General features: G+C 40.1%; 1 protein-coding gene across 3 annotated transcripts in view; it reads left to right on the top strand.

The window, feature by feature from the left end:
• The window catches only part of LOC109038731 (ras-related protein Rab-37), a 110333-nt gene that overhangs the window by 58393 nt on the left and 39599 nt on the right, over positions 1-12341 (top strand). For all 3 annotated transcript variants that reach the window (XM_072303664.1, XM_072303663.1, XM_072303665.1), the window contains exon 3: positions 6756-6866. In XM_072303664.1, coding sequence (XP_072159765.1) covers positions 6756-6866 — 111 coding nt within the window. The remainder of the gene's footprint in view (positions 1-6755; positions 6867-12341) is intronic.

The following is a 12341-nucleotide window of genomic DNA, read 5'->3' as shown; positions in this document are numbered from 1 at the left end:
ATCGAAAATTTACTCAAATGCTATATTTTCCCTTTAAAAAACCACGCCTTTATTACGTTGAATTTGTTTGTCAAGATTGGTAAGTGAATTCGTTAGTCTCCTAACAACAGAATTGGGATCTCAAAATTCGAGAAAATTGACGAGTATAGCTGTGAAAATGGAACCAATCCATCCGATATATCACACGTCGTACTGGCACAAAATATGGTGTCCATCGAATCACCTTAAAATCAAGGGTAAAAATAAAACAGCCAATTAGAGGGTTGAATTTTTTGAGACTGAGGTTATATTTTTGTTTACAATTGAACCAGCGAATGCATCAATCTATCGAATGACCTGATCACTAAATCAGTCCATTAAACCGGTCATATTCTCAAGAGGCTTAAGCACAGAAAGTGAGACTACGATAAAAACAATAAAGACTATTTCATTTTAACTTTTCTAAATCTCAACTCTTAGAGAATTAATAAAAGAAAACAATTGCAAATTGGGTGGCTTTTTGACATCTTCAAATAAAAAGTTCTCGACTTTTTGGAGCGTAATGTCTTGGAACAAATATTGTGCGATATGAACTCCGGCAACATTAACTTTCCTCATTCACGACAGATAACAATCCCCTCAACTCCTCTAAAATTGATAGGTTACTATTTCACGAGATATTTTAAGTCGCTATTGTTACTTTAGCGAAGAGTATTTTAAACACCCCTTGCTGACTTTTCAAGGTACCCGCAAAAGTTCAGGAAACAGAAGAAGTTCCGTCCAGTAAGTCAACACGCCCGACTGGGCTCGAACAGGCGTCTTTGATTACTCGATGGTGCTTGAATAGTGTACTCAGCAAGTTTGACAGAGAGAGAGACTGTTTGTAAAGTCGTCTTCGTAGATCAAAACCAGATCATCAAAGTGGATGATTGGTGCAACTGTTTACCGTTGGCAGGTTAACGTCATGATCTCCTATCGAATTCTATTCCTGAGTTCGGAACCTGTTTTTGCACCCGAACTTCTTGTAAGAACATTTTTCTAGCGTTCCAAACCTACGCTTCCGTACGGTTGAACTGCAGCGTTGCAAGTTCCTGATGGATTATTTTGGTTCAACTCCGGGTGGTTCAAAAAATGCCTGTGCCATCTTTGATCATCAAATTTCATAGAACTAATGGCTAAATCTGGTGATGGTGAGACAGAGACGGAGAAATTTCTACGTAGGTTCAGAACTTTGAAATAAAATTAAATTTAGGAGACATGTTTCGGAATAAGCATTTGTTTAGAAAAAAGTTTAAAAAAACTGCAGGTTCCGACCAATGAATGTTTTGTCAAAAATTTTAAAGAATAAATTTGACCATACGAAGGAGGTTGTATGGTGGAATATTTGGACAGATTCGGTCAGAATAAGTCTTCACCTAATTTCCGATCGTGTTTGATTTAAGATTAGACGCAAGTCATCATGCTGCCTTAATATCGTTTGCATATGGACTTTCTCTTGATTACGGAAAGTACACTCTTATGAATTTAAGTAATCAAAATAAGTCTGAGAGTTTTTTAAGAAAATAACAAATCAGAGGAAATTAGGCAACATCCTACGTAATTAGGTTAATTATGGTTAAATCCGTCCATTTCACAAATGGACTTCATTATTTGCGATCAGGGACCGCTATTTCTAACCCAAACATAAAAGGATATATCTGCATAGGGAAGGTGATGGCTGTGTCTAAAATGAGTCAGAAATCGTATAGTTCTTCTTGCAAAATATAGTCTGGGTTTCTCAATGGTCGTTATTGAGTCTCCACCCCTAAAAATTCACACGACAGGAGATATTGTTCTTTAAAATTAGATCAAGCATTTTAAAGCTTGAAATGACCTTTTAGATTTACAAAGAGAAATTAAAAAATAAAAAGTAAAAAAAAAAAAAAAATCATTCGACGTAGAGGCCTCAACTCTCTCCCCCGTGTTGAGGCATCATAAAATTAGCTATGATGAGTCGATTTAATGAGTTCTTTAAAATTTGTTTAATCATTTCAAAGCTTGAAACTGTCTCTCAGATGTATCGAGTAAAATTTAAAAAAAAAATCATTCGACGTAGAGGCCTCAACTCTCTTCTTCATGTTGAGGCATTATCAAATAATCGCTGAAGCATGCATAAACCCCATCAAATCGAACTACCTTTCGGGCCAGGAAAAGTGTCCACGGAAGCAGAGAATCTCCTTAGAAAAAAAAAAAATTCCGTCGGTTAATTAACTTTATCGACAAAATACGGGTGATCGAACAGAATAAAGGGGTGGGACGGCTGGAATCCCGTGCTAAGCCGTGAACTTTTATCCCCCGCTAAGGGCGGTCTAAATGTGGCGAAGGGCGAGAGAGCGCTCCGTATCCGAGACGTGCGAATGAGAGCGTTTAAAAGTTTATGCACGCGCCGGAGGAGAACATCTATTCGTGCCCCGGAGCCGCCGGGTCTGGGGCCCGGAGCCGATTCGAGTCACCGATACCGTGTTTTCCCGCGTCCGCTCACCTTCGTTACATATTTCCGCCTCCGTTCAATCTGTGCCAGCCTTCCCTTCCTCTGCCGCACAGTGGAACGGATCATTACACTGGAAAAAAAAGAATCTTAAATTTGCCGCCAAGAAGTATTTCTTCTTAAATCAAGAATTTTGCTGGTTAATATAAGCTACTTTTTTGCTTAACCCAAGCATAATTTTTCTCGAATCAAGAAAAAGTCAGCTTAAAGCAAGATGAATAAAATTATTGGCGGCAAATTCAAGAATTATCATGCTTGATCCAAGCTACTTTTTTTCAGTGTAGGAGAGGTCGGACAAAATGTGGGAACTTAAAAAGCTTTCATCTTCCTGAATACAAAATATAAAAATTTAAAAGTTATTCCATTTGTTTTCACGTTGTACTTTCTATTATAAATATCGCAAACAAACATTAAAATTAGGCATTTTGTGAAATGTCTATACGAGGGGGCTAATATTCTCTACTAGATTGAAAAAAGGAGTCAGTTGCGAAATTTTAAAAATTCAAGCCTTTAAAAATGTGGCAAAAAATGCTCAGCAGAATTTTGGACCATTTGAAGGCCGTTTCAATGATTTTCAGAGCTTGATTTAGCATTCATCTTGACATTTGCAATGTTCCGGGAAAAACAAAATATTTTCAATCTCATATTCTAAAATGTCTCAAAAGCCAATTGAATGGTGAAACTCCACTGAAATTCAATGTGAAAAAATGTGGGAACTTAAAAAGCTTTCATCTTTCTGAATACGAAACCGAGAGATTAAAAATTATTCGATGTGTTTTCACGTTGTATTTTCTATTGTAAATATCGCAGGCAAATATTAAAATTAGGCATTTTTGTGAAATGCCTAGGTAAATTGGCTTATATTCTCTACTAGATTGAATAAGGAGTCAGTTGCGAAATTTTGAAAATTTAAGCCTTTGAAAATTTGACAAAAAATGCTCAGCAGAATTTTGGACCATTTTAAGGCCGTTTCAATGAGTTTTAGAGCTTGATTGAGCATTCATCTTGACATTTGCAATGTTCCGGGAAAAACAAGATATTTTCAATCTCAAATTCTAAAATTTCTCAAAAGCCAATTGAACGGTGAAATTCCACTGAAATTCTCAATTTGAACGAGATTCTTGTTCAAAACATTGAAAAATTGAGAGTTCTACGTCAAAAACAGACAAATTTGTATAACTGCAGAATTTGACGAATTGCCTACGCACTTGCTAAAACGCCTGATTTCACTATTTTTCTGCGACGTAAATACTCTCTAAAATTTAAAATATGAAAACTTGTACATACAAATTTGCTGTTTTGGTAAAAAAAAAATCGTGTCCGACCTCTTTCAATGACTCGCTCCACCGTGTGACGCGAGGCTCTTACTCTTGCTCGGTGGGGTGCCCGTGAGACTTTAACCTGTGATGCCGCTTTAAAACGAGGTAAAAAAAGGCCGTATTCACAGTTTTTCCTTTAACAGCTTGTTTCCATAGGGAGACCCATAGATGCAAAATTTAACGAAACTCTATGACATAAAAGTCTGTAGATTTGTAAATTTTTGAAGTTTAGAGCCCCCTCCTTCCCCCGAGCCGTATCAAAAAATGTTCGAACATGGCATGGCAAAATGTTGTGGCATAAGGGGCTTCGGAACGGTCGAATTCGGATTCCTGATGGTCGAATACCAAATGAAGCAAATATTTTTACTGAGCCTCTACGTCAATTCAGCGATACTGGATTTCGAGATCCCCTCCCTCAAAAAGGTTGATATATGTACAGGAGTGGGCCGTTTTTGGATTTCGTATTTGCTTAGGGTAAAATTTTCCGCGTTTTTTGAATCCGACGGAATAATTTCAAAATTTTGCCCCACTGTCCCATGTTTTAAAATCGAAACCTCCCTCTACCTTTCCGAAGGGGGCCGGGGATGGGGGGCTACAAGACCATGAAATTCGAATATCATTGGATCGATACACAATTCAACCCCCCTCCCTTGTGGTTTCTGACTTTGTGCGACCTAAAATAACCGAGGAAAAAATCTATTGCGGGTGGTTAAAGGACTTTTCGTCAACGATTTTTTGTCCGCGCACCTGTTTTTTTCCAGTAATGTACGTCCACGCGTTTTTTCGGCACGGGAGTTTTGGTCCACGTGCCAGTTGAGACCCAAAGTTAATTGGCCTACATGTAAATACAAACGACAATTGCTCACGACGTTTTCGGATGAAAATGTATAATGTCTTGGAAGAATGAGGGTTTGCTCGTTTTTTTGTTTTGTCTGTTTGGTCCAACGGAGAATAATACATAGTTGAGAGTTTTGGTAAAAATGGGGGAGCGTCAATTTCATGAGACAAAATTCACTAAAACTCTCTACACCTCTTTGGTGTAACAGGACTTAATTATCTTTCAAGTAATTCCCGCCTTATTATACCTGAACCGGATAAACCTCTATATTTGCCTCAGCTAAAGGCTCTTAGATTTTTTCTGTGTACGATAAGTATCTTGATTTATTTTGCGAGGAAAGATCTGTACTCTTAAAGGATGCCTGTCATTCTCAATACGTTCAATTTCGTATAATACTGTGTAACACCTCTGTTGTGAAATAGTTGCTTCAGGCGCCGCCGCACGGCGGGCGGGCGGCCAGCGCGAAGCGCGCATTGGCGCCTACAAACCTAAGTGGATACTTCAAGCATTGTGCAATGCGTGAAGTATCCACTTAGGTTTGTAGGCACCGGTGAGCCTCTCGCGCTGGCAGCACGCTGCTCTGCTCTCTTAGGCTTTAATATTTATACTCGCATAATCAGCGTTTTTTAACTCAGGATTTTGAAATGTTTGCACACTCTGCATTGATTATTCTCATTTAAATTGACGGGGAAAAAATATGCATCAATTTATCAAAGGAGAATAATAATATAATGTGTGTTTTTTAAATATTGGTGATTTCGTGTCAAATTTAATGATTTCCAAAGCACTTTAATTTTTTCTTTTACATTTTGTGCTTTTATTGTGCTGCAGCGAGGTGTACGCGCAACCAGAAGCTCAAAATTTGACGTATTTGACACTAAAAGATCGATGTACAAGTGGGTTAAAACTAAAGATGGTATGCTTCTTGGTTTTTTTCCCTCTTTTATTCATTTTTGCAGTTTCTGTCGGCACAACTGCGGCTCATTGAGATTAATTGTACCTACATCGAATATTTTAAGGATAGAAATAAAACCAAATATTCACCATTGACAATTTAAAAAGATTATTCAAAAGGAGAAAGTAATAACATTTCATTCAGAAAATGAGCAACCATAACAACACCTCCTTCTCTCTCAATTTCATATTGTCAATAAAATTTTACATACCGACTAAAATATAACGCTTGGACCAAGTCACTGTTGCTTATTTTACATGTGGGCGTAAACTACTGGACAAAAAAGGTGCTTGGACAAAAAATCGTTGACAAGATGCCCTGAAACCATTGCGGGTAGTCTGAAACACCCTGTACGTAGAAAACATTCTCACTCGTGATTTTCATACGCACAAATAGGCAGCACTGCCTCCGACCTTTTCGGTAAAAAAAGAGAGCCCACGGTGAATGATGCTTCTCCTTGCTTCGTTATCAGCCAAGTTACGAAGTTTCAGTCTTCATGATATTGACAACCCCTATCCTGTATTGACAAAAGCAAAACTTCCGAGAGAAAGTTAAACACAGCAAGGGCAGTGACAGCACCTTTCCATGAACGCGGCGGAGGTGGTTAAATAAAACGGAGGGAACAAGAATCTCCTCACATAAACAGTTACTATAGCTTGAAAAAATTTTCAGAGGTTATTATACATACTTGTAGGAAGAGAAACCAAGGAACCCCCCACACTTCAAAACTAGAAACACAAAATCCGATTGTATACATGGTGATCCAAGGTTAAACAGCCAGACTGCAGGAGCGCGCGTGTTCTATGGGTCAAAATAAGACTTTTTTGTTGCAAATTGAGATTTCGATTTTTTTTAGATCATTTACCTATGAATTCAGGGCATGAAAGTACAGGGGAGTAGAAATTTTCATGATATTTGGTTCACAACCGTTGCCAAAATTCAGGAAAATCGATTTACTTTCCGAAATTTTGGGGGGCCGTAGCTCCAACTGAAGGCACTTTAGGGAAAAATTTATACAACAAAAAAGTCTTATTTTGACCCGTAGAACACGCTCCTGCAGTCTGACCGTTTAACTCTGGATCACCCTGTATGTACCACTTGCAGTTGATAATTATGTTGTTGGTTTATACTTTTCAGGTTATGCTCCTTGGCGACTCTGGCGTCGGGAAAACATGCCTCCTGGTTAGATTCCGGGATAATTGTTTCCTTTCCGGAAACTTCATCTCCACTGTTGGCATCGACTTTCGGGTGAGGATTCAGAAGCTTGTAAGCTAATTTACCAGTAGGTATTCAATTAGCAGCATTGCAGATACTTCCGCACCTATCAAAATTGTTTTACACCAGCCACGAATATATATAGTTGGATGATTTCGCCGATTAATCGATTTTTTTTTAATATATATTTTCACTGTGTATTAACAGTGTGATCATTCATTTAAATTGTATATTCTATTAATTTTCCTGCTTGAGACGCTTTAAAGCAACGCGATCATTGCTAAGAATGAAAATTGGCGTTATATGCCAGAAAAAAAACAAAAATTCATTTTCAGAATGCAATTTTCACGCGTTTTAAACTAAGCTTCCTGATTTTTTTGGAACTGAGCTAGGTGTAATTGTAGAACCTACTATTTAAAGAGACGGAAAAGCTGCAGATATTTAATGCCGCGAGATTGGACTCAATTTCACTCTCCACGAAACCTTCAATGTAAATAATCTACGTAGTTATCAGATTCTACATGATTTTAAGTCAACGCTGAAATACATATGTAAGACGAGACACGCTGAAAAATAAGAGAGGGGAAAATGGGCGATATATTACACAGCCTCATTATTTTTGAATTTACACGATTTCACATTTTGAAAAAAACTTCGTCTGCTGCTCTCTATAAACTTGTGAGGCTGAAAAATTAAATTAAGAGTTGCAAAATACTTATTAAATAAAAGGGCAGATTGTTTCTCGGCAAAAGGTAAACATAAGAAAAAACCAATGGTGTATTGTCTTCTACGGAAAAAAATAGTCCATAAAAATAGTCTTCTAGGTAAGTGAAAAAAAGAAAAAAAAAAAAAAAAAAAAAAAAAAAAAAATTAATACATACCGGTATTTGCGGACAGACATTCGTCAGAAATGCGTTCTTTATTCTGAAACAAAAGTTTACATTCCTTTTAGGGAATTAGAAGTAAAATTTCACGAGAAAAAAAAGATTGATAAAAATCACAATATAATTAAGATGAAAACTCATTTTCCTAGCCTTACATTCAAACTGGACGTTACTCATAATTAGCGCGCCGTTCAAATTTTCTTTTAGTCTTAAAAGGAGAAGGACCCCAGGGCTTTGGACATCTCTTTTCAGCTGAATCCCTGCCTGGTGGCCATCCTGGGCTATCCCGGGAATCAGAGCGGATTCAATTTCAAAGCGCTCCGGTAACTTTTGTTAGAGTCTTTATAGTCTTCCAGACTACATCAAAGAAGACCAACTTGAGAAACAAGTTACATCAATTGGCGCTGAAGAAAATTTTTGCCGTCTGCTGAAATCACCGGGGGCTTGGCGAGAGAGCTGATTCAGGATAGAACATCCTGATGCGATAAAACCTCCGTTCGACGCAGTGGCGTGGCGTGCTTTGCGATACATCGACTGTTATGCCATTTAAACCTACGGAAAAGGATCGATGAACAGGGTGTCCGCAGCGAACACCTTAATAATCGATTCTTTATCATAGGTTTAAAAGGCGGAACAATCGATATATCGCAAAGCACGCTACGCCACTGGTTCGACGTTACTCCAACTTCCTCCGATACTTAAACTTTTTGCTTTGACGAAGACTGAGCAGTCGACGCTGTGAACTTTATTGTTGACATTTATTCTCTCTATCAAGAAGGATGACTCATAATTACTCGCAGGAAAATTAATCCTACGAAGAGGATGCTAAATTTTTCCCTCGACTGCAATCACAGTTTATAAATTATTTTCAATCTGCTTCATTTTTTTTTTTCAAAAATAGGCTTCAAGGAAACATCCAAACTCCAAAGGAGGCGACATTATTTGATGTTTGAATTTTACTGAAACGTAATTTAGAAATAATTTTTAATTCCACGCTGAAAGCTAATTAAAATTGAGAGCCTCAGTCCACAAGGGTAATATTCCCAAAAGAGACATTTTTGTTGAGGTGAATCGAAAAATCAGACTTATGGCGGAGGCAAACTCTCTCTGGAGTCCTAAGAAAAAAGCTGCAGGCAGTTTTTGTGTCACTAAAAATTGAAAAACCCGGTAATTTTTCTTCTCTGGCCATGAGAGTGTTTTACACTTTTAGATAGTTCTGACTCAAAATTACAGAGTTGGAACTGCAAACGTCAAACAACCATAACTCAGATCTAATATCATATTTTTCATGCAGATTTTTTTTTACTTAAAATAATCATAAAATGCCCACTTCACCATGCTTTGGTATCAGTTATTCAAAGTTTTTTGTGGATTAAAGTCTTTTCCCCCAGGAACGGTCGTGTTAATACATGTAGTATCAAAAATGTCTTGAATACCTACAAATTTAGAGGGGACATAGTGGTAATAAATTGCCTCTCAGAGTCTTGCGAACATTTTGGAGCAAGAGACGCTCGGAAAAGTCAAATTAAACAAGAGCCGTGATATCCTGAATTTTACGTTTAAAAACCACAGTTTTCTGAGAAAGCTTTTTGAATATTTCCACTTTATGATCTATTTGGGCACAATGAACTAGACCACACGCAACTCTTTTTTTAACACCGAAGGGTTACTTTATAAAAAAAAACTCAACTTTCGGTTTCCCAACCACCTTGAAAAAAACGCTTTGCTCAGAAACGCTTCAGACAGCAATACGTACCGACTGCTCAGCATCAACTTGTTTGTAACGCCTGGCATGGATGCGACTATTCGTGTTTGACGGTTGTCCAACTTGCATATACGGAAATTTGAAGGCGCTTTGATTTTTATCGCGCTTACAAGAATTGAATCTTCTAGTTCGGACGCTGCGCGCTGTGGACGATGACCGTGAATGGTTGCATCACTGACATTCTTAGCATTATTTTTAGATATTTTAAGTGAAAGATTCCTCTCATTTAGCTGTATTTCTTTGCGTGCAACAGACCCACGAACATCAAAAAGGATTATTTGCAGGGAAAGGCGTAAAGTTCGCTGCTACCGAGTTTAGTTACCTTGTAACTGACAGTGCCGTAGCCTGTTTTGCGATTTATCGATTGTTATGCCATTTAAACCTATGGAAAAGGATCGATAAACAGGGTGTTCGCAGCAAACACCTTAATAATAGATTCTTTACCATAGGTTTCAATGGCATAACAATCGATACATCGCAATTCACGCCACGCCACTGGTAACTGGATATTACGAGCGACCGGAGAACCCGCCGAAACTTCCTAAAACAATAAGCTCCGATTCGCCGAGAGGCGAAGTTCGACTTCAAGACGGCGCGACGCGAGGTTAGGAGCCGAGTCTTAAATGTCGGTTTGAATTAATTTTCAGAAACCTTTTCGCAACTATTGTTCCCTCCGCTCTCTGCTTCCTGACGGGAGATTCCCTGCTTACAGCAGTGGCGTGGCGTGAATTGCGATGTATCGATTGTTATGCCATTTAAACCTATGGTAAACAATCGATTATTAAGGTGTTCGCAGCGAACACCCTGTTTATCGATCCTTTTCCATAGGTTTTAAATGGCATAACAATCGATATATCGCAAAGCACGCCACGCCACTGGCTTACAGTCAGGTGAATTATTTAAGGCGAGTCGCTTAAGGATGGGTGCTGCCACTTCCGAAATTCGCGGGAACTACTTTCCGTCGGGCTACCGAAAGTTACGGTTCATTGAGCCGAGAGACTTGCTTTGAGAATTAGAACGATGCGATCCCTTGTCAAAGTTTCGCGCGGGAAAGTGAATGCACAACGGGAGGTGTGAACATAAATTTCTGAGCGAAAGCTTAACATGTTGAACAATTATAAACCCTGAGTTTCCACTCACTGTCTATCATTTCTCAGATGGATATTTTTACCCTATATTTCTGGAGGCATGGTCTGAACAAAGGACAGCGTCTTGTTAGTCCTTGTGAACACTCCACGGTGCCATGACACGTAAAAAAGAAATGAAAGATTGGACATTTCAGTGAAATATTTCATGAAATTTCACGAGGATGTAGAATATTTCATAATTTTCAGGGGATGGAGTATGCAACCCGCACTCAAACATACACAAATGGAAAACACCTGATGGCACTTACTAGGTTTTGAATTTCTGCTCTCCATGTATGATTTCTTCAGCTTCGTGTTGCTCTCACCTGAAAATTTCAGTTTCGCACGGTTCAATAAAAAGATATTAATGTTTTTCATTTGTACAGCCAGAAGCTTTACTGCCGTGCTAAGGAAGAACGCCGTATAAAACCTCAGGCGTTGCCAAATTTCCTTCGGTAAATCACGGATTTTCTGGAAAATTTTTAAAGATTTTTCTTAAATGTCCAGGAAAAATATTCATAACTTTCTTCATAACTAAACATTTTATCTGAGGAAATTTGGCACCACTCGAATGTTCATACGGGGTTTTTCGTTAGCACGGCAGTATAAAGCACAAATCGAAAAAGGAATGGGGAAACAACTTTGAAAAGCTCGTTTCCACACCACCTTAGGAGAGTCCGATCAGGTGAATGATACGGCACTGCTCCTGGAGGTAGAGCTTTCGGCGCGCTTTTTTTAACGTGGTATCGCCATGAGCCCTAATCCACGGGGGGGGGGGGGGGGGAGAATACAGTACTTACCAACGCTGACGTAGCTCCAGCTTTCTCTGCTCCATGCCATTTTTGATTCTGCTAAAAAGCAGCTCTGCTCACAAGACGGAAGTAGTGCCCAGTAAAACTGATTAACGAGCATAACCCTTATTTAGCAATGAGGAGACATAAAACGGTATCTTACCTTCGGTTGCGGGAACAGCAGCAGCAGCACCTGAAACAGAAAAAAAAAAAAAAAAAAAAAAAAAAAAAAAAAAAAAAAAAAAATACGACGATCCCGGCACGATGATCCCGGTACGACGATCCCGTTACGATGACGGCCTCCCCCAACCCCGGCTTCCGGCCCCCAGGTTCCTTTCCCACCTCCTCCCTTTTTTTTTCTTTTTTTTTCCACTCGTGGCTTGCTGAGATCCTCCGGGGCGTAACGCCCCGGAGCCGCCGTCGCCGGCAGGGGCGCCCGCCGGGACCCCATAAGGGTCCGCTGGGCGCCCCCACCCCCAACCCCCCGCGAGGGGGGAAAAAGCCCCCCCTTGCGGGGGGGCAAAGACCCCCCTCGCGGGGGGTCGGGGGCAGGGACACCCAACGGACCCACGGGGTCCCGGCGGGCGCCCCTGCCGGCGACGGCGAACCCCGGGACGTAACGCCCCGGAGGATCTCAGCAAGCCAGTCGCAGAAAAAAAAAAAAAAAAAAAAAAATCCTACTCCTCCCCCCGTGATTCTACTCCGCGCCCCCTCCCCCTGGGAGACCCTACTCCGCGATCCTACTTAAACCCCACGAAATCCCCCCTCTCCCCGGGAGCCCCCCTAGGAAACCCTAGCCCGCGATGCCGCACCCAACCCCACGTACCCCCCCTTTCCCTGGGACTCTCCCCCCTGGGAATCCTCAATCCGCGATACTTCCCAACCCTACGAACCCCCCTTCCCTGGGAACCTCCCCCTCAGCGATCCCTCCCCCCAAGCCC

The sequence above is a fragment of the Bemisia tabaci genome, chromosome 8, assembly GCF_918797505.1.
Source record: "Bemisia tabaci chromosome 8, PGI_BMITA_v3".
In the NCBI taxonomy this organism is placed as follows: domain Eukaryota; kingdom Metazoa; phylum Arthropoda; class Insecta; order Hemiptera; family Aleyrodidae; genus Bemisia; species Bemisia tabaci.
The sequence above is the reverse complement of the archived record's forward strand: the minus strand, read 5'-3'. Positions and strand labels throughout refer to the sequence as shown.